This window comes from Zootoca vivipara, chromosome 4 (assembly GCF_965207765.1).
Source record: "Zootoca vivipara chromosome 4, rZooViv2.hap1.1, whole genome shotgun sequence".
Taxonomy (NCBI): domain Eukaryota; kingdom Metazoa; phylum Chordata; class Lepidosauria; order Squamata; family Lacertidae; genus Zootoca; species Zootoca vivipara.
Window position 1 is genome coordinate 49,280,360 of NC_142587.1, and position 26,043 is coordinate 49,306,402.

Sequence of the window (26,043 nt, forward strand, 5' to 3'; positions counted from 1 at the left end):
TCTTCATTCACATCCTTGAACTGGTTGCATCTGAAACTGATCAGCATCACACTAGTGTGAGCAGCCATCTGCTCCTTTTGCATTTTATCAGGCACTAGTACAGTAATGATTACACATTTGTTTAGCACTTTGTTCTGATTTTCCAATTCTCCGCTCCCATTAAAAGACAAAACAAAATTCACACCAACAGCTGAAATCTAGGAAACAAGTTGCAGTATAAATAAAATGCTAACAACAGGATTCTGACTTTGTTAAGAGTTTTCACATTGCATTACCTCTGTGATCCTTTCAAGGATGTTGCAGATTCCAAAGTAAACAGGAGTCCAGCACACTGGTGACATAAAATTAGTGGTAGGGGCGAGTGGGTAACAGGGGAAGCCTTGGGCAGGATAAGAGTTTTTCCTTTCTCATGCAAATCATACCCTCTCTGAGGGACTTTATGAAGGCACAGGGCTTTGTTAAACTCGTGACATGAATTATTTCGCCCTTAGATGACCATGGATAATGGCACAGGCAAAACTGAACCAAGAACTTCCTTGGAAAGAACTCAGTTACTGTGCTACTCTGGCTCTCAATAAGAAGTACAGTGGTACCTCTGGTTAAGAACTTAATTCGTTCCGGAGGTCCGTTCTTAACCTGAAACTGCTCTTAACCTGAAGCACCACTTTAGCTAATGAGGCTTCCTGATGCTGCCGTGCCGCCAGAGCACGATTTCTGTTCTCGTCCTGAAGCAAAGTTCTTAACCTGAGGTACTATTTTCTGGGTTAGAGGAGTTTGTAACCTGAAGCGTTTGTAACCCGAGGTACCACTATATACTTAAAAGCTCACGAGAACCTGAAAAGCTGTTCACTGACAACTAATAGCCTGGCAGCTCAGGGAATGTGGAACCTTGAGGAGACAGAATTTCATATATTTGGACCAAACACTGAAAAGGCCCTGTATGTACTGCAACAGGTCCAAATCCATTGTCAAGCAATCTCTTGATAATTATAAAGGATAAATGGATTCATATTTACAGAAGCAGTCCCTAAAATCTGCTTAATTCCATCCCGTTAAGTGTTTTGATGCCAGCATTTTGAATTGGGTCCAGAAGCGAATTGGGTCAGTACAGTCTACAAATACGGCAATAAGACGACTATGCTCTCATCTTGACACAAGATGGAATCGTAGAGTTCCAAGGGACCCCAAGAGCCATCTAATCCAATCCCCTGCAATGCACAAATCTTTTGCCCAACGTGGGGATCAAACCCACGACCCTGAGATTAAGAATCTCATGCTCTACCGACTGAGCTATATTCAGTGGCAAAGGAAAGGAAACAGAATTTAAATCCACATAGTTCCTCTTCACAGAAGTTACAAGAGTGGGGCGAAAAAAGGCAGAAGTGGTCATGTAGTGGCAGCCCATTTAGATCAGAAAAGGTTTCTTCTAGGGTGGGTGAGAATAGGGAACAAAGAAGCCCCAGGGGGTAGGTGGATATTAAACCTTCTCCTAGACACCATTTGCCCACTCCAAATGCCACAGCAGTTTTCCTCACTTCCCAACCTTCAGGTTTTTAAATGCATATACATTCATCTGAATGTTGCTATAGAATGAGATCTCCTCAGTCACTCCACATTGTCCTAATGTGGAGTGTTATACATATATGTTATATCGTAAGATATAAATGGACATAAGCATTCCATTTTGCTGACAGAGGAAGGGAACAGGGGCCAGAATGGTACAAAACAGCCATAGTCACCTGTAGGTCTGCTCCCAAGGGGGGAAATGTAGCAGAGCCCGTTCTTATAGCAAGGCAGGCACTGGGCCACACCATGTGTGTGTGTGTGATGTCCACTCAGTCAGTGATCAGATAATAGCCCACACTGCAATCAGCAGGAACACTCTCATACTTGCAGGTGGATACCTCACAAGGCAGCATGATGCAGGCAAAAAACATTAACACACACATACACACTTGCTGGTTGGGAGAGCAGGCCAGGCATCAGCCAGGATGCTACAAACCAGCTCTTCCCTGTTTAGTTCTTTCTGTAGGTCTTCTCCAAGGAAAGCCAGCATGGTGCCTTCCAGTTGTTGCTGGACTACAACTCCCATCAACCCTAACCAGCAGGGACAATGGTTATGGATGATAGAAATTGTAACCCAACTACTTATGGAGGGCACCAGGTTGGCTACCCTTGAATGGAGCAGTGAGCAACATTCCCTCCTCCCCCTACAACCCAGTGAGACTCCTCTGCTTGCAGAAATTTGATCTACCTGGGGGATCCTTACTGTTCCCCTGCCATCTCCTCCTAGGCTCTCCCCTCCCACTCCCCAAATAAAAATCCAGCCTGCAAGCTGATTATACTGTGAAAGTATTCTTATCTCTTGTTCTGGGAGAAAATGCTGCTTTCCTGATGCTCTTGTTTCTGTTGTGTCAGACCAGCAGTGCACAGCATCAGCTCCGCCTTTCCTGTTCAGGGAAATCGAAACTTAAAAGGCATCTGACCAATGGCATTAACACACACCAAAAGCAATATCGCAAGGGTCCCAACAGTGTGTCTATTTCCCTCGCTGCAGAACACAGAAAAGAAACCAAAACATATTGCTTTCTCATCATGATGAAACATCCTTGAACTGGTTGCATCTGAAACTGATCAGCATCACACTAGTATGAGCAGCCATCTGCTCCTTTTGCATTTTATCAGGCACTAGTACAGTAATGATTACACATTTGTTTAGCACTTTGTTCTGATTTTCCAGTTCTCCGCTCCCATTAAAAGACAAAACAAAATTAACACCAACAGCTGAAACCTAGGAAACAAGTTGCAGTATAAATAAAATGCTAACAAACAGGATTCTGACTTCGTTAAGAGTTTTCACATTGCATTACCTCAGTGATCCTTTCAAGGATGTTGCAGATTCCAAACTAAACAGGAGTCCAGCACACTGGTGACATAAAATTAGTGGTAGGGGCGAGTGGGTAACAGGGGAAACCGTGGGTAGGATACCTAAGAGTTTTTCCTTTCTCATGCAAATCATACCCTCTCTGAGGGACTTTATGAAGGCACAGGGCGTTGCTACACTTGTGACATGAAGTATTTCGCCCTTAGACAACCAAGGATAATGGTACAGGCAAGATTAAACCAAGAACTTTTAAAAGCACATAAAATCATCTAAGTGTTGCTACAGAATGAGACCTGCTCTGTCACACACATTGACCCTAATTTGGGATTCTAAAATATAAATGGACACAAGCTTTCCATTTTGCTGACAGAGGAAGTGATTTTATTTGGGAGAGTAAAGCTAGTTTTGATCACATTTAACTTCAGACTTTGTTAATGCCTCTGTTAATTCAACAAGCTCTCTGAGGTATGATTTCACCTTTCCTGTCTCCATTAAGGGTGGTCTACAAAACATGAAACAGGCTATAAATTCCATCCCAAGCAATTTACTGAATTTATGAATGTTTCTGTCACATTTTATATATAAAATACTACACTGCTGAATTTAAAAATTAAATCCTTTTATTTATTCCATAGTAAATAAAGTAATATATGCATATACATTCAAGTATAAAACCATGAAGCCATGAAACTACCAGCATCATGATGACCAGGTTTGGCTTTAAGATGTTTCAATGAAAGTACCGGGTAATGTGGTAATGTGAACAATCGAGACAATCACCACACATGCAAAGATGACAGCTTAATGAATAGGCGGTTGGGGCAGAGGTGGTAGCTCCAGTAGCAGAGAAACATAAAAGATCAAGTGTGTCTGGTGAAGAGATCCCCATTCCTTTCTTGGTGCAAATAACACCATGCCAATAATAAGGCTTGAAACCTGGAGGGGGGGGGAATGACCTCACTGATTTTAAGCCACTATTGTGAACATACCCAAAGTGTGAATGTGTGAGCTGAGCTCCCAGAGAGGAGACTGTGCTCCTGCTCTGCTGCTGTGGTTTGCAAAGTCATGGTTTGGCTTAGTGTGTTGTCCACATCTGGGCTCATGGTTTGTCCTGTTCCAGACAAACCACAAGTTATATTCAAGGTTTTTCTTGGGTTTATATCTCTGACAAACCATGAGCCCAGGTTTGTGTGATGTGCAAAGTTAAGGTAAAGGTACAGGTAAAGGTAAAGGTACCCCTGACCGTTAGGTCCAGTTGCAGACAACTCTGGGGTTGCGGCACTCATCTCGCTCTATAGGCCGAGGGAGCTGGCGTTTGTCTGCAGACAGCTTCCAGGTCATATGGTCAGCAAGATCATGTGGTAAAAATGCAGTGCACTCCTTTGTTGATTCATCTTGAGAATCCAGACTGTTAGTTTTTTGGAATACAGCCTTCTATCTGGACTTCAGCTGGCCAGCCATTATATCGATTCTTTTTCGCATCAGAGTGGTTGATCTGTTTAAAAGATACATATAAATAGCAATTCAGTTCATGGCTTCAAAATAATTTAATTGTGTGAAAATCTATCTATTATTGCCATAACAAGAGAAAATAGTATGGCTTCCAATCAACCACAAGTGGGGGCACTTTAGAACGGGGAAGAGCTGCAGCTCAATGGCATAGCATGTTCCTTGCATGCAGATCCCAGATTCAGTCCCTGGCATCTCCAGGTAAGGCTGGGAATAACTCTTGTCTGGAACCATAAATAGCAACTACCAATCAGTGTAGACTAGGGTGATAACTTTTAACAACCTCATTTCCCTGTATCACAATTTGATAAGCTTTCATTAAAGATTAGATAAAATCTTACTTTCAAAGAGATTTTATAAAAAAATCCTCACGCACAAAATGATTAAAAAAAAATTATCAGTTTTTCTGACCATTTTTGAAGTCACTGTAAGCAGATATAAAATTGAACCCAAGCTTTAGAGCAGGGGTCCCCAAACTACGGCCCCCGGGCCGGATGCAGCCCAATTGGCCTCCCAATCCGGCCCGCGACGACCCCCGCTGCCCGCGGCTGCCGCCCGCTCTTACGGCGCGCGACGGCGATCTTCAAAATTGGCAAAAAATCGCCGAAAATCCTTTGTGCGCATGCGTATGGGCCTCTCCCGACCCAGAAGAGGTCATTTCTGATGCACTTCCGGGTCGGGAGAGGCCCATACGCATGCGCACAAGCGATTTTCGGCGATTTTTTTTCGACCGTGTGCGCATGCGCATGGGCGCGCACTCACCCGCCCTCCGGCCCGCTGCACGCGCACTCCCCTACCCTCCGGCCCGCCGCGCGGTCGGCGCGGCGGGCACCGGCCCAAAGCCCGGTAAGTCTGGGGACCCCTGCTTTACAACATTATATAGGGTCATCAAACACACAAGGAAGCTTTTTTTAGCTGCAGTAGCAGTATAGACGCCGCTAGAGGACGATGTTTTGCTACCTCTCCTGTAGGTTCTTTTCCCAGCATGTCTGGCAGGGTCTGCTGGCTGAGTTTTGAGGTCCCAAAAGGGGGCTTTTACCTTGCGCAGGTGTGACATTTGTATACCCTATGTTGCTAAGAACACTCCCCATTGTGGAATGTGGTGTTGTGTCCAAATTTGATACGAAATATATACAGAATTGTTAATACAATTTTATGAAATGGTAAAACGGCATACAAAAAAATTAAAAACGGTTTGTGCGTAACCTTTTTAAATATTTCAATGGAATATACCTCATTTTAGTCATTAATAGGCAAAAGTTCATCCATTTGTGCTACAGGAAATAATTTTTGAGAAAAAAATGAAAAAGCCAGCACCCTGGTGTAGACAATACTGAACTAGATGGACCAATTATCTGAGTCAGCATAGGGCAGCTTCCTACATTCCAAAATACACAATGGAAGCAATCCACCCCTTTTATCACTAATGTTTTGGTAGGTTTCTTTTTTCTTTTTTTGCAACATCTTAATTCTATTTTGTTTCTGCAGCAAGACATACTTAGTAGCAGAAAGAAAGAAACTTTCTGACAATAAAAGCTGTTCAACAGGAGAACAGAACATGGGCGTAGGCAGGGGGGCAGGAGGGGGCAATTGCCCCCCCCTAGAAGCAAAGGCTGAGGGGCGCAGCAGTGTGGCAGCCCCAGGCTCCCGCTCCCGGCGCGAAGCTCCAGAGTCGCGCAGGGAACGCGAGCCTGTGGCTGCCTCCTCTGCGCCTCCCAGGTCTGGAGCTTCGCGCCGGGAGCGGGAGCCTGGGGCTGCCTCCTCCGAAGACCTGGGAGGCGCGGAGGACGCAGCCACAGGCCCACGTTCCCTGCGGGAGCCTGGGGCCGCCTCCTCGGAAGACCTGGGAGGCGCAGGCCACGTGGCCCCACCCACATTTCCGCTGTGGCCCCTCCCCTCCCTCCCCTTGCCCCCGCCCCTTGCCCTCCCTAATTTTGATCCTGGCTACGCCCCTGGAACAGAATTCCTCAGAAGCTGGTGGATTCTCCTTCACTGGAGATTTTTAAGCAGAGGTTGGAGGGGCCATCTGTTAGGGATGCTTTAGTTGAGATTAACGTGTTGGAGGGGGTTGTACCAGATCATAGAATCATAGAGTTGGAAGAGACCACAAGGGCCATCCAGTCCAACCCCCTGCCAAGCAGGAAACACCATCAAAGCATTCTTGACATATGGCTGTCAAGCCTCTGCTCAAAGACCTCCAAAGAAGGAGACTCCACCACACTTCTTGGCAGCAAATTCCACTGTCGAACAGCTCTTACTGTCAGGAAGTTCTTCCTAATGTTTAGGTGGAATCTTCTTTCTTGTAGTTTGAATCCATTGCTCCGTGTCCGCTTCTCTGGAGCAGCAGAAAACAACCTTTCACCCTCCTCTATATGACATCCTTTTATATATTTGAACATGGCTATCATATCACCCCTTAACCTTCTCTTCTCCAGGCTAAACATACCCAGCTCCCTAAGCCGTTCCTCATAAGGCATTGTTTCCAGGCCTTTGACCATTTTGGTTGCCCTCTTCTGGACACGTTCCAGCTTGTCAGTATCCTTCTTGAACTGTGGTGCCCAGAACTGGACACAGTACTCCAGGTGAGGTCTGACCAGAGCAGAATACAGTGGTACTATTACTTCCCTTGATCTAGATGCTATACTCCTATTGATGCAGCCCAGAAATGCATTGGCTTTTTGAGCTGCTGCATCACACTGTTGACTCATGTCAAGTTTGTGGTCTACCAGGACTCCTAGATCCTTTTCACATGTACTGCTCTCAAGCCAGGTGTCTCCCATCCTGTATTTGTGCCTTTCATTTTTTTTGCCCAAGTGTAGTACTTTACATTTCTCCTTGTTAAAATTCATCTTGTTTGCTTTGGCCCAGTTGTCTAATCTGTTAAGGTCATTCTGAAGTGTGATTCTGTCCTCTGGGGTATTAGTCACCCCTCCCAATTTGGTGTCATCTGCAAACTTGCTCAGGATGCCCTCAAGCCCATCATCCAAGTCATTGATAAAGATGTTAAATAAGACTGGCCCCAAGACAGAACCCTGTGGCGCCCCACTAGTCACTACTCTCCAGGATGAAGAGGAGCCATTGATGAGCACCCTTGGGGTTCGGTCAGGCAGCCAGTTACAAATCCACTGAATGGTAGCATTGTCTAGCCCGCATTTTACCAGCTTCTTTACAAGAATATCATGGGGCACCTTGTCAACTCTATAATTGACAAGATGACCCAACTCTATAATTCTATAATTCCATTACTCTAAGTTAGCCAATATGGATAGCTTTTATTTCATTTGTTTGGATGTCCATTGCAGAATATGGCTAGACTACATGAAACACATCAGTATATAAAGTTCTGTGGTTCCAGCAAGTGTTATCTACATCCATATACACTTTTGAGTCTCTTAATTTAAACAAGTCTTACCATTTCCCTTTGTGTGTCGGCTGGCAGTTCAAAACCTTTTGCTGCTATAAAGGCCCAGCTTGACCTAAATTTCAAATTCCTTATTTCTTTACTTCCTAGATCTGCTATTGCCTTTTTCGCATCCTCCATTAACCTATGTGAGAGAGAAAGGATTAATATGAATTTTGTACCTTTGACAACTCATGTTTGCTAGAAGCTAAAGTCTGAATAGGATAGGAAAGATTTCTTCCGATATTCTTATTCAGATTTCTTTTCTTCCTAAAATGCTTTCTTTTAGCACATAGAAATAAAGAGCATTAATACAGTGGTGCCTCGCTAGACAAATTTAATTCGTTCCGACGGTCAATTCATCCAACGAAAAATTTGTCTTGTGAGGCACCGTTTCCCATAGGAACACATTAAAAGTTAATTAATGCGTTCCTATGGGCTCCGGGGACTGGCGGCAGTGACGGCGCTTGCTCGCTTGGCTCCCTGGAAGGCAGGGAGACAGGCGGCAACAGCCCCACAGCTCTCCTTGCTATCTGCGGTGAGGGGAGAGGAACGAATAGGGAGAAAGCAGCCCTTCCCGTTCGTTCCTCTCCCCCCCCGACAGAAAGCACAGATCCCGGGGGTTGCCAGATCTGTCGGGCGGCGGGAGGGAAGAACGGAGGACCATCGGATCCTCTGTTATTCCCTGCCCCCACCCAACAGATCCGGCCTTTGGCTCTGTTGGGCGGCGGGAGGGAAGAATGGAGGACCATTGGATCTTCCGTTCTTCCCTCCTCCCGCCCGCAATTCTTCCCTCCCCCCGCCCGACGGAGGCAAATGCCGGATCTGTCGGGCGGCGGGAGGGAAGAACGGAGGACCCATAGGATCCTCCGTTCCTCCCTCCCCCCCAACAGATCCGAAGTGTGGTGCTGTGTCGGCAAAAAGGAGCTTCCTGCAACCAATCGGAAGCCAGGCTTTGGAAGTGGAATGTTTTGCAAGTTAAACGGACTTCCGGAACGGATTCTGTTCGACTTCTGAGGTACGACTGTATCTGGATCATACAGAAATTTTAGAGTTCTTACGTTACAATGCCTCAAGATACCCTATGTCTCAGTGTATTTTATAACCTCTTGTTCGTTGTGGTGCCATATAATTAAAAATAAAAGAAAAAGAAATATTAAAAAATAAATTTAGAATTTTAAACAACTGTTTGAGGAAATGAGTTTTGAAGCCAAAATTTCCTCAAAATATGACATGTACACAAGACTGTGGCCTCCAAGGGGTCCTTGTATCTATATAGGAAAATTCAAGTGCATTTGGTAAGATGGGAGGTAAAATTTATCATACCACCATATATTTTGCTACCTTATTTCTCAAAGTCTGAAAAGTGAAACCACTACCTATGGTAAAAACAGGGCCATAAATCTGTTTGCTTACCTTGAGCTTCCATCATCATAGGTCACCATCAGGAGCAGAGATTTCTGGGGTGCTTTTTGGACAAAATCAGCCAGTGGTCCAGAGAATGCTGTTAATGGCAGTGCAGAGAGAAACCAACATAAATGCTATTTCCCCCTCAAACATTGCATTCTTGCTCTTTTCAGACAAGGCAAGATCCTAGAAAACTTTGAGTAAAGTTTCACTCGTGGCTAGAGCAGTGTGGCCTCAGTTCTAGCAAACTGGAAAAGGGATTCTCCCTTCCCCTGACATCCCTTTCCCCAAAACCTCTGCCTGCCAACTCAATGTCTCTCTTCCACTGAAAGAAAAAAGAGCAATAGGGAGAAAGTGCTTGGGATGGGAGCCTCAGTAAAGGCTGAGTCGTATGTCCATGATTCAAACAATCTGTTGTACATATGCTCTACTCTCTGATATTGTATAAGTGTCATAACTGCTATTCACATGCATGAGGGTTTTGGCAGACACTTTTATAACAATATTAAACATAGACATGCCTCTTACCTCCTTGCCACATGTCAAAAGATTTTGCATCAAAAAGCTTCCCAGTGTTATCTGTAAGAAAGAGAATGCATTAAAAAATGAAAGAAAACAGGACAGGAAAAAAATGTTTTCCTGTTACTTTCCAAAATCTCCCAAACAAAAATATTTAGAATGAAGAGGGCAATAAGCACACATCATGCACCATGTATGCAGGTCTAGGCAGGGTGGGGACCTCTGGCCTCTTAGTCAATCCAGACTCACCAGTGCGTACAATTTGGCCCATGAGGCCTTTCTCCCCAAACCCATCAGATAGCGCTACTGATGATGTTCAGCTGATGTGCGGGACCTTCTTGAAAAGTCCACCCTTCGCTGATCCCTCCAACCTCCCCAAAGGATCAGCATGGGGAAGGTTTTGCAAAACAAATTGGTCTGTTTGCTTTCATTGGAGTTTTGTCCTCTTCACTGCTGCACAACAGCACTGTCCCTGATGCTGGAGCTTATGTCTACTTTAGACATCAGCTCTGGGAAAAAAACCTGCTCTGTCACCCAGCAGTGAGGAAACAGGCACTTGTGTTGTTGCTCAGCTCCGTTCTCCAGTGCTTAGATGTGATAACGGGGACTGGCTTACAGCACACACCCTTTGCAGCAGTCCCCCCCCCCCAGCTGAAAATGTTTTTATTGAAATGTTTTCATTGATAAGAAAGGTACACACAGTGTCTTTCTTTTCCGTTCATAGAGTCTTTTCAACAGGTCAGTTACATTTGGTGTGAGACACTGCTATCATACACATTGTGAGCAGGCGCGTAGGAAGAGGGGGGCAATGGGAGTGCGCCACCCCGGGCAGCGCGATCCTGGTAGGGTGCCATTGTGGCTGTCCCCGCCCCCAGAACGTGTGCCACGCCCCAGCAGGTGGCGTGCCACACCCCTTTGGGCAGCATGCCATGCCCCCGGGATGCGCACCAGCCCCACCCCTGCCTGCTCTCCGCCACTGATTGTGAGTTGGAAGGGGGGGGGAGGGAGGGAGAGAGAGAGAGAGAGATTGTTCCAGCTGTGATCTTTAAACGGGTGGAAGAAAGTGCTGAAAAGGGTGCACAGTCCCTGTTCTCCCATGCTGAAATGGGATCATTGAGAATACAAGGGATTTCGACAAGTGTGGGGGAGGGCAATCCACCTGACAATCATGTGACATCTAAGTGACATGAGACTGACCCACCCACCTGTTAAAGTTGGTTGGTGGGGTGAGGCCAGATAAAGATCCCAAGGCCAAAAATGAATAAATCCCTGCTCCTGGTATAGACCATTGCAAAAGTTGGCAGGGAAGATGGCAAAGATAAACAAATTTCAGTTACAGTGCCAAGTTTATTTCTAAGGAATCACCTAATCTATAACAAAATAAATCCTGAAATGCAAACAAAAAGTTAAAGTCCAGTTGGAAAAGCATGAGACACTTTATCACAGGGTCATGGGTTTGAGGCCCAGGTTGGATGCAAGATTCCTGCACCGCAGGGAGTTGGACACGAGATGATCCTCGTGGCTCACCCCAACTCTACAATTCTAGGATTCTGTGAATCCATGGCTCCTTATAAATCACTGAATTACAAGTTGTGCAAAAGGAAGAGCACTCAGGAAATCTATGATAAACATTATAAATGAGACAAAGCAGGTCAGGTATTACTGTTGTAAATTATACATTTTATAATGGCTGCTAAAGCCTTTAAAGAGCACTTTTTATGAGTGCTCAAACACTTTCAAGACAGTAGCTCCTTATGGCAATCATGGCAGATAGGCCAAGACAAGGCCAGTGGAGTGAGTGAATGGCAGAGACAAGATTCCAGGTGTTGCTTTCTTGGTTCACTGTCTCTTAGTCACTTTGACATAGCATTTTTTTAAAGCACATACAGGATTGTGTCTTTTTACTCACAGTCCACAATGGCAACATTTATTCCTCTTCCAACATTTTGACTTTCTTTGCTCATAAGTCTGAAATGGAAAAACAAAGTGTTTATCTGGGAAATATGCCAGACAGGAGATGTTTTCCTGTGACGTCCCCACCCCACTCTGTCCCCACCCCGGTGGACAAAACCGGACTAGTGAGTCAATCACCTGGTGTTGCTGTGACATCAGGCGATGTTGCAACATTGAAGCTTTGGCTGTCAGGACTTTGAAGCAGTGTGGGCCTTTTTGAAAGACCTTTTGCAAAGAGCTCCACACTGCTCTTTAAATCAGCCCACACACTGTCCTTTGTTTGCAATAAGGCTTTCTAACAGTTCCATGCTGCTCTTTGTTTTTTTTAAATCATAATTTTTATTGGTTTTCTGTTTCACCCCCCCCCAAAAAAAACCATTTACAGCACTGTATTTCACAATCTCCGTAAAGTGTACAAAACATTTCCTCTTTCGTTATACAATATCAAATTTATGTCCTTTGTTGACTTCCCCCCTTTCTTTGCAGCCTTTATAATTTCCAATATCTTGCACAATTATTAATCTATATACAAGTATTTGCGATTATGTATTTTTCTAGTTACACTTTTGTTTGTATATTATTGTATTATGCACACATTCTCTCTTTTTTTTGTTCCAGCCTCTGTTCAATATAACATCAATAAAGAGATTTTTATATACATCGTTCCGTGTCTACTGATTTGTCAATTCGGTCTTTACAATATTTTCTCAGTATATTCGATGAATTTCATCCATTCCTTATTAAAAGTTTCCTCTCCTTGATATCTAATTATCACAGTTAATTTGGCAATGCCCAGATATTCCATGATTTTTTGCCTCCACTCCTCTACTGAGGGAATCTGCTGCTGTTTCCAAACTTGAGCTAATAATAGCCTGGTCCCTGTGGTGGAATACAAAAATAATTTTTGGTCGCTTTTTTTTATATCATCGCTAACCATCCCCAACAGGAAGGCTTCAGGCTTTTTCTGGAAAGTATATTTAAAGATTTTCTTTAATTCGTTGTATATTTTCTCCCAGAACTCATTCCATGCTGCTCTTTGAACCTTCTGTTGAAACACTGCTAAAATGGATACCCTACCCCCTTCATTTCAAGTGGTTTCAATGGAAACTGCTTTCCCCTGCTGAAACAAGGTGTACTAGCAATACCCATGGGCACTGGGTGTGCACCTAGCTTCAGCAAAGGAACCATTAAAAGCTCACTTTAAGCTCCCAGTGGTTTCCTTGAAGTTACTGCCCTCACTTTCTGCCATGTTTTACATCAGGTGTAGGGCGGGTGGTCTATTCAGAAGCAAGTCTCACTTTTTTCAACAGAACTTACTCCCACCTTAAGCATATTCAGGATTGTAGCATCAATGCACTAATGGAAAAAACAACCCACTTTTGTGACAAAACACCACCACTAGCCATTTAATCAGCGGAACACTTGAATAGGTTGAGTAAACCAACTTTAAACCAATTTCACTCTCATTGCATCCTTCTCTATGGGAATTGTAGCTTTATTCCTAGCTGGATGAATGGGTATTTGCAAGCGTAATTTGTTAGAATTTTAGTCTTTTTTTCAAATGCTTTTGTTGTTTTTGTGTTTTTAACTGTTTATAAATATCTTGTGTGTAAATCACCTTGAGATGTTGGTTTAGAATAAATTGTAATAAAAATAAGTGTGAAGGTTCCGAAAATCATGTCCACAGGAAGCTGCCCTGTACAGAATGAGACCACTGCCCATGACTGTCTATATATCAATTCCCCAAAGGCCCGAGTCAAGGTGGTTGGGGAGTTTGGTACAGTTCCCCCAAAAGGGCCCTCTTTTCCCCAAAAAGGAATGCATGAAATAAAAATATACCGTGTCTATACTTGTACACTGAAGCAGATACAGATGGAGAGGAAAGGCATGCAGCAGTTGGAGTGATTGTCTATCCCCCCCTCCCTAGTTTTAATAGTGTTAAAACTCCCTACCTTCTCATACCACTACAACCATCAGAAAAAGAAGCAGCTCCTTTCCATTTGGAGGTCCAATGGATGCAGTTATAAATAAATGGCAAAGTTGGCCTTAAGTGTTGTTCAGTACTCACAGCTGATCTTCAAAACAGATCTTGGCGAGGGACTTCTGACCACCACCACTGAGTACGCGGTAAGCATAGCTCCCAGGCGAACATGGAGACCAGTGGTCACATTTCAGTCTTTTCGGGAGTGGTGCTGAAAAGTACATTAGATACCGTAGGAAGGCCTTTGAACACTGGGCAACCATCATTCATAATTGAAACCCAACACACAGCTAAGCATGCTAATGTCCACTAAAATTAATTGGTCTGACCATGTTTAACTCCATTTTGGATTGTGGCCAACATTTATTTTGTCATGTTGTAAATTATAACCGTTAAGTATAGCAGGCTTTTCTTCCTCAAAACATAGGGTCTTCAGATGACAAGTCATGCTGACGCCAAAATATATATTTTCCTCAAACCTGTGGATGCTGCCAACCCAGATCGTTTATCTGATCACCCTCAATGTTTTGCAGTCAATGAACTGGAACATGGGTGGGGAAAGACTGAGGTAAATGTAAGGTCACATGCTTCCTTTAATAATCAAGGAGTTGTACAGAGCAGATGTGGTGCAGCAATGATTGCATATTTCAGGTAGAGGCAAAGCATTGTTCTTACGGTCTGAAGGGGTGGGATCTACTCTACTAAATAATCAGACCAATTTTACTTGGGTAGCACAGAGACAGAACTCATTGTTGTTGTTTTGTCTTGGTTTTTTTTTTTAATACAAAACTTCTACTTAAATAACTATGTGCCTTAGAATATTAATATACATGGAGAATGTGATCACATACCGTGTTTCTCATATTATAAGACATGTCTTATATTTATTTTTTTCCTCAAAAAACACACTATGGCTTATTTTCAGGGGATGTCTTATATTTTTCCTCCTCCTCCTCCTGCCATGGCCGGTATTGCTGCTGTGCCTATCACTATGTCTTATTTTCGGGGTATGGCTTATATTCCTTGAATGCTTAAAAATCCTGCTATGGCTTATTTTATGGGTATGTCTTAAAATATGAGAAACAGGGTACCTTTAAGTTTTGGTTTCTCAGCAATGTTCTGAAGGTCGTTAAAAGCTGATGCTAAGGAGTCTTCAGGTATAATAGATGCCAATAGGGATCCAAAGTACCAGGCACAGACAGATGCAAAGATAAACCCTCCTAACTTCATAAAATCTGAAAAACAAACAAACAAACATGACAGTCAAGACAATCTATGTACATTCAGAAGGAAAAGTGGCAACTGCCAAGCTCACTGAGCCACAAGATATTGTTGCACGCCATCCCAATCGCCAGGCAGTGTGAGATTCCATGAGTTCCACGCACTTCACCAGGGTTTATGTTTCCTTTGGAAATTAGGCACAGCAGAAACTGTGATATATGGTTTATTCACACAAATATAAAACCTGAGTTCACATCATTAACACCCCCAAAAGGTATTGTTTCTCCCATAGCCCCAGCTATGTTGATGATGCTTGCTGCAACTGATTCCCAAACAGAGCAGATGCAAGTGTCTGAAACATGTCTAGCAAAACTGTCGCATTGGGATCATCCTCTAGCCTCCCTGCTCCTTTATAGCAAACCTTCTACTACCCCAAACAGCTCTTCTGTTTAAACTTCTTAGTGCAGAAAGTATTGATCTGATGTGCAGAGAACTTAATTCAAGAGAAGTTTCTGGAAGCTTCTCTGTGTGAAAGAAGCAAGCAGATGGTTCATGATGTTTGCATTACTTCTTCAGAGAAGTTGAGGACAGCTGGCTTAAAGCTGGTTCTCTTATCTCTTTCTGTCAAGGTCATGCTGACCAGTGGCGGAGCTTCATGCTCCGGCACCGGAGAGCAGGCAGGGTAGGGCTGGCATGCGTTCTGGGGGTGTGGCGCACTGCCCACAGGGGCATGGCAGGTGTTCAGGGGGCATGGCGTGCCACCGCGGGGACGGGGCACCAGCGCGGGCGAGGGGCAGCCACGATGGCACCCTCGGGATCATGCTGCCCAGGGCGGAGCGCCCCTATTGCCCCCCTCTTCCTTTTTTTTAAAGAAACATTTTATTAATTTTCAAATAAACACATTAAACAGAAAATAAAACAAACAAAACATTCACCCACAAACATTCCAACATACAATAAACATAAAATTTTCTTTGTTTACAATTCTTCAATTATTTCTTTTCCTTAGCTCTGCCGAGCTTTGACTTCCCTCCCTCCATCCGGTTTTCTTATTCACTCCTATCTTGCAGTTCCATAGATTTCTCTATGGAGACAGAAGGAAGATATCTAGCTCTCCCAAAAGCCGAACGTTTATGTAAATGCGGGAAGAATGAACCAGATACATTGGACCACATTTTCTTTTCCTGTAATTACGGTATTAATGCGAGAAGACGATTGCTGGATGCTTTGCAGGTGGATGCATCGATCGCAGCGATGCCAACTATTCAGGGGTTATTGTCAGATAATAATGATGGAGTTACTTTAGTGGTGGCTGAGTTTTTGTGCTCGGTTCACGCAGAGAGATTGGGCCACTGTGGAGAGGACCAGGGGATGCTAATTGAAAATTGATATATTGTTCTAAAATATTAATTCAATTAATATGTATCTTATTTCACGAAGTTTACAATGCGAATGTTTTATTCATAACTTTGTTCTGAAGCTTTTGAATTTGTCATGCCTAATAAAGGTTATTGATTTAAAAAAAAAATCTTGCAGTTCTTTTGTTTCCCTTACTTTAAGTCAATTCGTAGGATTTATTTCAATCCTGCAGTGTCTTTAAACTTCTACAGTTCTTCTCCATATAATCCACAAATTTACTCCAGTCTTTTTGGAACTTTGTCTCTCCCTGGTTTCGGATCTTGCTAGTCAGTCTTGCTAATTCTGCATAGTCCATCATCTTCGTCTGCCACTCTTCAATCGTTGGTAACTCCTGAGTTTTCCATTTTTGGGCTAACAATGTTCTAGCCGCGGTTGTCGTATACATAAATAATACTTGATCTCCTTTTACAATTTCCTCTCCTATAATTCCCAATAAGAATGCCTCCGGTTTTTGGGAAAGGTATATTTAAAAATCTTTTTCAGCTCATTATATATCATTTCCCAAAATCTTTTGATTTTATCGCATGTCCACCACATATGATAAAACTCACCATCTTTCTCTTTACATTTATTGCCCCCCTCTTCCTTCGCCCCTGATGCTGACTATAAAAGTAAGTCAGTCATAAAAGTAAAAAAAAAAAGTAAGGCAAGAAGGAGCTTGGGTTTCACTTTCTCTCTCTTTTCCTTCTGGTGTACGGTAGTGTTCTGTACATAATATGCTTAGTGTTAAGGTTTATACTTATTATAAGTTATTGCAAGTTTAAGTTCGGTCTGCTGCAACTGGATTTCTTACGGACAGTGCTAATCCTGAATGTATTGGATTTGTGACCATTATGCTCATTTGCCTTCAGTAGCAGTAAAGCTCTGCTGCATGAAATACAATTGCCTCTGCTCTATTTTTTGGGAATCCTGCAGCGTGTTTAAGTTTTTACTCTGCTAACTATACGTTGGAATCTTCCCTGGATCAATACTGAGTAGAATTTCAATGACAATTATGGTAGCAGAGAAGTATGGTGTTTTTGCTGCCACTGTCATCATCACAGCATAGGTCCTATATGGACTCCAGTCTCTGGTCAGTCAGATTTGACCCAAGTTTCCCTCCATCCCAACTCCCACTTTTCATTGCCCAGAGTTCCTTGAAGAATTAGGGAGTTTGTTTAGCTACATCAGAAGGGAGAGGAGGATGCTCAACTTGGAACCAATTCGGTCAATATCCAGACCACCCATGCAAAATGAACATACAGATAAATGACACAAAGTATGCCCTGCTTTATGAGTGGGGCTGGGCTGGATATCATTTGGGACAGCCCCACAATCACCCTTGAGGCCCCCACAATCAAGCTCTAAGATTTGAAAAGCACGTCTGAGACCACCCTATCTATGCACAAATCTCCTTACATACAGGGTCCTTTTCCCCAAATGGGCAGGGCCGGCTCTAGGTAGAGTCCCGGTGGCACGGGGTGTAAGGGCGCCGGGCCGGTAGGCGGGGCGCTGGGCGGCAAAGCTGTGCGGAAGCCATGCTGCACACTGGGAGGGCGCCGGAGCGATCTCCGCCCCTCAGCGCCAGGGCGCCCGACCTGCTCGAGACTGCCCTGCAAATGGGTATATCTGGACCCTTCTGAGCATCAAATTTGAAGGTGCTATAAAGGAACTGATTTCGTGCCCTTTTAAAGCTAGGAGTTGAATGTGATTTATTCTCTCCTGCTCATTGGATGTCTAAAGCTGGCATTTTTCATATAGCTGAGAATCTAAATACTGCAGTTGCATTGCTCTTGCAGAACTTCCCAGATGGATGTAAATATTTGATGTTTTCCATCCACTTACTTTCACAGAAGCAAAACAGAAGAACTGTTTTATTTTATTTTTTAAATGCAAGTGTTTTGCACAACTTTTGCCAAGAGATGCCAAATTCACTTCTGTTCAGTCTGTTTTTTTCTAATTCATCATTTTAATGTATTCCTTTAAAATATACTGTAAAGAGGGAAAGAGAACAGAGGGGAGCCACATTTCTCTTGGTATTTCTGTGTTAAGTATTTTGCAACCATTTGTAGAAGACTGAGTTATGAATTCTATATTTACATGCCTTCTAAAAGCATGAGGACCTTTCGGGAGAATGGAGAATGACAAACGATATGGCGGGGCTTACAACAGCATGAATGGGATAGGTGTAACTGTGACATTGTATTGGCAGAAAACAGTACAGGAAATGTCCCTCCCTTCTTCCCATAAACCAAGAAAGTCATGATTTTACGCTGAAATGAACTTTTCACCCAGTGAACCAGGAAGTCGTATATACTGCATAGAATACAAAAACTGCAGTGTTGGAAGGGACCCGAAGGATCATCTAGTCCAGGGGCCAGCAACCTTTTTCAGCTGTGGGCCGGTCCACCATCCCTCAGACCATGTGGTGGGCCAGCAGACTATTTTTTTTGGGGGGGGGGGAATGAACGAATTCCTATGCTCCACAAATAACCCAGAGATACATTTTAAATAAGAGCACACATTCTACTCATGTAAAAACACGCTGATTCCGGGACCATCTGCGGGCCGGACTGAGAAGGCGATTGGGCTGCATCCAGCCTATGGGCCTTAGGTTGCTTACCCCTGATCGAGTCCAACACCCTGCAATGCCAAAATATGCACCTATATGGGGATCAAACCCATGACGCTGGTATCATCAGCACTGTGCTCTTACCAGCTGAGCTAAAATACCATGTGGTGTCCACCTAAAGGCTGAACAATGTCTGTTTGGAATACTTGCTCATTTTTCCTCTTCATTACCTTGATTTCACAGGATAGGGATGGGAACCTGAGGTGCCCACCCAGGCCTCTTTTGTCTGGTCCTCCTCCCCAGGTCACACACCCTTTCCACAGTCGTGCTTTGCAGTCTGCTCAAGTGTACTTGACTTTCTCAAATGGGTCTTTGAATTCTAATCATGTGCCTAGCTTGCCTAAATAGAGGATAGAGGGAGTTGTGGGGGTATGTGTAGAAACCAGCCTATTATACAAAGGTAAAATGTACCGTATATTCACTGCCCTGACCAGTTTTGCTCTGGCCCTACCCACCACTGGCATGTGGATTCCTCCTGGAAGAGGGCCCGGAATGTAATGTGGCCCTCGGGCTAAAAAAAGGTCCCCCACCCTTGCTATAGGACATAGGACATAGTACATAGTCATTATGAATTTAGGCCTTGATCTCTATAAAACTCCAGCCACGAATCATTATGTAATGCACATCAATCTCTGACTTTTGTCTTCTAGGTTTCTGGGGTTTTTCCTGTTGTTATTCTGTTTCTCACAGCTATAATAAACCTACCATTTCTTCATCAGGCAAACGGGCAAATTTAGCAGGGGATCAAATACTTTGCCCCCTCACTATATAGTGATTTGTTTGCTACATAGGGCATAATCCAAACATCCACCAACCACTAGTGGGGCTTTATGGAGCAGTATGGCCACATACACAGAACGTAAGCTCCCAGAAACAGCAGTGGGAGTGGGTGGGCACGACAATCCAGCTCAATGTCAACACACAACAGGTTAGCCTGGTTCATATTCCTGCCGATTTCAGGCCAGCTCAGCCTCTAAAAACAACCCAGAACTCTTCAGACAGGGTTCTTGATCAGGTGTCTTAAACCTTTTCAGACTTAATACCCCTTTAAAAACCCAAATATGCATATGGGGACCATTTTTTAAGATAAGAAAGAACTAGAGTCAAACCCCTGCGTCTGCCCTCATAAGGATTTATGAATAAGGCAATTTAGGCAAATTCCTTTAATATCCCCACAATAGTTCCTGGGCCTATTTGTCTGCAATATTGCAGGCTTAATTGCTTCTGGAGAAGTTCCTGTGCCTGCAAATTCCATCTACTTTGACTAAAAGGGAGAAGGTTATAGTGAAGGCAGGGGGACACAAAGCTTTGTTATATATAGAAAGGTTCAGGAGACACAGAGAGCACCCAATTACTCAGAAAAAAACCATATTTTTTTAAAGTGCTCACAAACAAGGTGAATATTGCAGCTTGGGCACACCCCATGAAGTAAATAATAAATATTATTGCTCTGTAGTGCATGTATAGTTTAAGGATTAGGAGAGGTGACAACTCCCAAGTTACACACAAAATGTTGCCAAGAGTCATTCAGGAAACAGAACAATATAATGCACCCATACAATCTTTGTTCTGCAACATAGAAAGGAATCATTAGCTAGACATTTGGCTCACAAATTGCAACACAGGCTGCCCCTCCAAGTTGATGGGCATTGCCATTCAAATGGTGTTTGCCACATGTTGCGATTATCTGGAGTGAGACTTAACTGGGCCCCCACAATACTTACTTTATTCAAGTTGCCATCCCTGATGCACAATGTCCCTTACGTTAAAACAGAGGTTCTCAACCTTTTAGCACATTAAGCCTCTGCTTGAATAAACCTCTGTTTTAACCTAAGGAATATCATGCAAGTTTAAATAGAGCCCATGAGGGTATGTATAGGGAGCAGGTGGGGAAAAAAAATCCTTCTGTGAATGGAGCATGGAGGTTAATTTCTAAACGTGACGGGAACAGGGCTTCTTTCCCCTCATATCCCGCCTTGCCCAGTCCCCGATAAGCCGCGACTGCTCAATAGCGAGGGGAAAGCACTCTGTGTGGGCTCAGAGGAGCGCATTTTAAACACCCTAACGGTGCAAATAAGTTTGGGCTCCCGGGAGCAGATGGTTCGAGTCTCATCATCAAGAAAGCGCTGCAGCAAGCACGGAAGTTTGCTCAGCCTCTGACAAAGAAACAGGTCGTTTAAAAAAAACGAAAAGGTCGGGGGAGGGGAGGGAGGGGGGAGAAAAACTTTTGAGCTACTCACTGTTGCAGGCCGCCCGCACCATCGTCCCCCCGTCTTGCTGGGACTCTTGCTGTCCCAGGTGGCGGACGAGGAAATCCACGGCGCTCCTCGCCCTCTTGCCCTCAGCGCCGGGCGCTTCCCGGTTCCCATTGGCAGGAGGAAGCGCGACTTGGCCGCGAAGCCCTTGCGGCGGCCTTGGCACGCCCCAGCCGGCCCGCTCGGCAGCCGCCGCCGCCCTCCTCCGCCAAGCGGGCAGAGCCGGGAAGGAGCCGCTGGAGACCGGCGCCACCAGCAGAGTGCGGGCTCGTCAAGTGGCGGACGGTTGCGCTGCAGTGCCGCCTCTACCCTCGCCAGCAAAAAGGGCTTTCAGAGTGAACTTCGCGAGCGGGTCACGAGAAAAGGAGTTCCGCTGTGCTCGGCGGGGGGCGGCTCCCATTGCTGCGCGGGAGAGTCCAGCCCAGGCTCGTCTACTCGGGCGTAAGCCCCGCTGAGATGGATTGGGACTTACTCCCTAGGCCGCGAAGGGTGTTTTGAGGAGATTGACGCAGAAGGCTTCGCCCAGCCGCGGCTTCAAAATGCAGAGATATAAATATAAGATAATAAAATAAAATAAAATAAAACCTCCATACAGCAACAGTGTTTTGTGTTGTGTAGGCTCCTATTTGTTATGTGCAAATGGCATTAGATACCTGTCAGGTCCATAAATTACCATGTACCTGTAGCTGCATATATTCAGCACAAAGAACAGCGACAATTGGTTGTTGACAAAAGACAGCTGGACATATAAAGGGCCCCATTACCTTCAGTAGCTTAGGGCTTCATCAAACCTCAATCCAGCCCTGTACTGGAATAAGCAAAGTTAGTAAAAGTACAACATATTTAAACGGAAATCCACACGCTGACATTTACCCTCAGGTTACAAACACTTCAGGTTACAAACTCCGCTAACCCAGAAATAGTACCTCAGGGTAAGAACTTTGCTTCAGGATGAGAACAGAAATTGCATGGCGACGGCACGAAGGCAGCAGGAGGCCCCATTAGCTAAAGTGGTGCTTCAGGTTAAGAGCAGTTTCAGGTTAAGAATGGAATGAATTAAGTTCTTAACCAGAGGTACCACTGTAATAAGCAGCAGCAAGGATATAGCATACCACCAACAGGCAGCAAAATCGTTGCCACCCATCAAATGGCAAGGAGAAGAAATAAAATCCTTTAGGTGCCTCACAGGGCAGCGGGGGCCACAGCTGAAAAGGCCCTCTAGCTTATCCCCACACTCCATAGCTCCCTCTGAGGGGCAGCAGGAAGAGGTGAAGGTCTAAGGATAGGTTCATATCAATAGAGGTGCTATAAAATGTATTAACTCCTACCCCTAAACTAACAAAGAAAATTTATGAATTGGGGGGGGGGCACACTTCCCATAATACACTTTCTGTATGTGATGGAGCAGGCTCAGGTCCTGCTTGTGTCCAGATGAGTCTTCAGTAATGCAACCTACATGCCTCTACAGACAGCATGGAAACTTTTTACACATCGACACCCAATGCCACGTGTTTCCTTATTTCATTGCTAAAGCCTCTCTCACCCCCATTCTGAGTTACCAATAAACTTTTTTCATATAAGCCTGTTGCCACTCATTTTACAACCTCTAAGGTTGCAACGTCAAGCTTACCGAAGAGAAGAGGAGGTGGTCCTATGGACAGTGTAATAGAAAATACAGGGTGCAAACTATTAACTAGATGTGTCCAATTTATTCTTTTAGTTGCAGGAGATATGTATGGCAGTGTGTCATTTTCGGCAGCTTAAACTTGCAATGGGGACTTCCAATTCATTTGGAAGATTGTATAAGAGTGCCACCTTGTGAATGATACAGTGCATTTTACTTTTAGATCAACTGAACTAATACAGACATCTTTAAATTTAGCAACTAGTGTGCTATCCAACCTTCCTGCAGCTGTTATGTGTGTGGGTGTTCCATATATTTAATGAATTGAATTGTTTTGTATGAATATCTTATTATAATGTATGTTTTTAAATATGCTGTAAGGTAAAGGTAAAGGGACCCCTGACCATTAGGTCCAGTCGTGACCAACTCTGGGGTTGCACGCTCATCTCACATTATTGGCCGAGGGAGCCGGCGTATAGCTTCCAGGTCATGTGGCCAGCATGACAAAGCCGCTTCTGGCAAACCAGAGCAGCACATGGAAACACCGTTTACCTTCCTGCCGGAGTGGTTCCTATTTATCTACTTGCACTTTGACGTGCTTTCGAACTGCTAGGTTGGCAGGAGATGGGACCAAGCAACGGGAGCTCACCCCGTCGCAGGGATTCGAACCACTGACCTTCTGATTGGCAAGCCCTTGGCTCTGTGGTTTAACCCACAGCGCCACCTGCTTCCCAGTAAGGAAGGTAGGAACCTTAAAAGCCCAGTTTCCAGGTCATGTGGCCAGCATGACTAAGCCCCTTCTGGCAAACCAGAGCAGCACACTGAAACGCCGTTTACCTTCCCGCTGTAGTGGTACCTATTTATCTACTTGCACTTTGACGTGCTTTCGAACTGCTAGGTTGGCAACGGGAGCTCACCCCGTCACAGGGATTCGAACCGGCAACCTTCTGATCAGCAAGCCCTAGGCTCAGTGGTTTAACCCACGGCGCCACCTGGGTCCCTTAAATATGCTGTAAGTCACTGCAATACTTCTGTTTAACATAAATAATAAACATCCAATTTTTTTTTTAAAAAAATGTTGCTTAAGACCAGAATTAAGGCTCTCTTGAATTTGTTCACGCACCACAAAGTTGTTTGTTTTTGTTTTTTTGAAAATTATGCTTTCTTATAACTTTCTTATGTACCTACACTTTTCCTTCATCTCTCAGGGCCATATCTAGATGGATCTCACATCATATTGGTCCTATACAGTATTGCCTTATGAAGCATTTGAGTCTTACAACATGACTTGAGTAAATTTTCCTGCAGGTTGATCGGTATTTGTTGCTAACATCAGTAGCTGGCAGAATGGGTTTAAACAGCAGAAATAAGTTTATTCCCCTTTTGATTTTTAATTGTACAAAAGATAGAAAATAATGTCTATGTTTATGATGCATAACATCCCCCCATTCTTTCCTTCCCCTGGGTGTGAAATCAAATCATAGCTAGTGTTTCTTGCTGCATTTTTCAGTCCAGCTTGTTGTATTCTTGAGCTATATACCGTATTTATATTTTGCCCTTGGGTCAAATTTGCCTTCATTTATACTTCATTTAATTCCTTTCTACAGCACTTTGTTAAGTGTCATATACTTCAGCAAGGCTAGCCCAGTGACCTATTCTATGCTTACTTTATAACTACAATTTGTTTTCAAATTGAATTTGTTTTCAAATTGGTACCAGTTCCAGGAGTTTCAGAATTCTTTCACTCATTATTAATTCTCTTTGCATCACTGCCTGTGACCTGTGCTCCTCCAAACACCTATCACCCAACGTGAAGGAAGAGATTCTCATTCCAAAGTCACTGCCTATTTCCATGTGCCTCCCTCCATTTCCTCACTATGCTGCCTACGTAATGGCATTATGAACACTGACGGCATGGTATAAACATCAAGAACATTAAGCGTGTACACGCGCACACACACACACAGACACACAGAAGAGGTTAAATTAAGTTTATTAATTTAAATCAGCAGGAAATATTTCCATGTACGGTACATCTGTGAACAGAAAAGCTTGGAAGTACAAAATTTATGAACAGGTAAAAAATAATAATCTAGTAGTGACTGACAAGTTTTCTAGCATCTCATATTAAAAAGTGTTAGTAATGCAAGATTTGGGCCCGCTGTGGTTTATTATCAAACTACAGTGCCTAAATAAAAGTGTTTTAAGAGATGGAAAGACGAGACAATTCCTGCCTTCAGGCTCACAATCTAATAGACATGATACAAAAGGAATGGAGGAGGGAATGGGGAAGCCAGCAAGTTTCAAGCAGCAGTTCTTAAAATGACATCATCTCAGCAGGACCATCTGATCTGGACAGGCGGGGCTCCCTGTATTTGGCATGCATGCACAACCCAGTAGCCCTTAGCTAGTCTCCTGGTGGACATCAGAGGCCAGATTGTGCTTTCCTTCAACTCTGCATCTCCAGAGCAACAGATTTTAATTGGTCTGAAAGTTAGATGTGTATCAGGATTTTTTTTTTTAAAAAAGATACAGTGGTAGCCCAGTTTAAGAACAGTCCTGTTTATGAACGATTCAGTTTATGAACTCCACAAAACTGGAAGTAGTGTTCTGGTTTACAAACTTTACCCCGGTCTACAAATGGAAACCCAACGGTGGAAGGGTACTAGAGGTAGGAGGCTCATTAGGGAAAGCACGCCTCGGTTTAAGAACGGTTTCAGTTTAAGAACGGACTTACAGATTACGTTTGTAAACCGAGGTACCACCGTATTCAGTAAGCTAAGCAACTGTACCAACTTAAGACAGTTTTAGAAGCTCAGCTTGTATTACCAAAATATACAGTTCACACATTGTTGTTTAATCCTCTTTCCTAACATCTTAATGATTTGCTTGGTGCCTTTCAGTGGAGTCGCCTTCCTCTGCAATACTTTAGGAAGATTATTACTACAAGGCCATTGGTTTGTTGTTTGTTGTTAACTACAAAAAAAGCAAAACATACAGTGCAGTTCTCACCAGCAAACTAACACATTGCAGGATTATTTTGGTTTCAACAATGGGAGTGGCCGCTGGACCACATAACAGCGGGGAAGACTGTGTTCTGTGTTCCTGCCTGCTCAGTCTGATACTGTCCAGCTGCAGTCAATGCCAAGGCCCCTTCTCTCCCTTATTGTTCAAAACTAAAAAGCCCTTCACATGGAGGACTGTCCTCTATAAAGGAGGACACCAGGACACCCTTGTATCAAAACAAATAGGACACCTCC

General features: G+C 43.9%; 1 protein-coding gene across 1 annotated transcript; it reads right to left on the reverse strand.

Moving 5' to 3' along the window:
- Nucleotides 1–3,482: 3,482 nt before the first annotated feature.
- On the reverse strand, nucleotides 3,483–21,565 carry FAM3B (FAM3 metabolism regulating signaling molecule B). The gene is made up of 8 exons (XM_035115077.3): nucleotides 21,145–21,565; nucleotides 14,745–14,888; nucleotides 13,741–13,864; nucleotides 11,629–11,687; nucleotides 9,729–9,779; nucleotides 9,210–9,297; nucleotides 7,806–7,938; nucleotides 3,483–4,379 (listed from the first exon to the last, which is right to left on the reverse strand). Exons 1-8 carry the CDS (start codon nucleotides 21,164–21,166, stop codon nucleotides 4,296–4,298), a joined length of 705 nt encoding a protein of 234 aa, XP_034970968.1. The 5' UTR covers nucleotides 21,167–21,565; the 3' UTR covers nucleotides 3,483–4,295.
- Nucleotides 21,566–26,043: the final 4,478 nt, after the last annotated feature.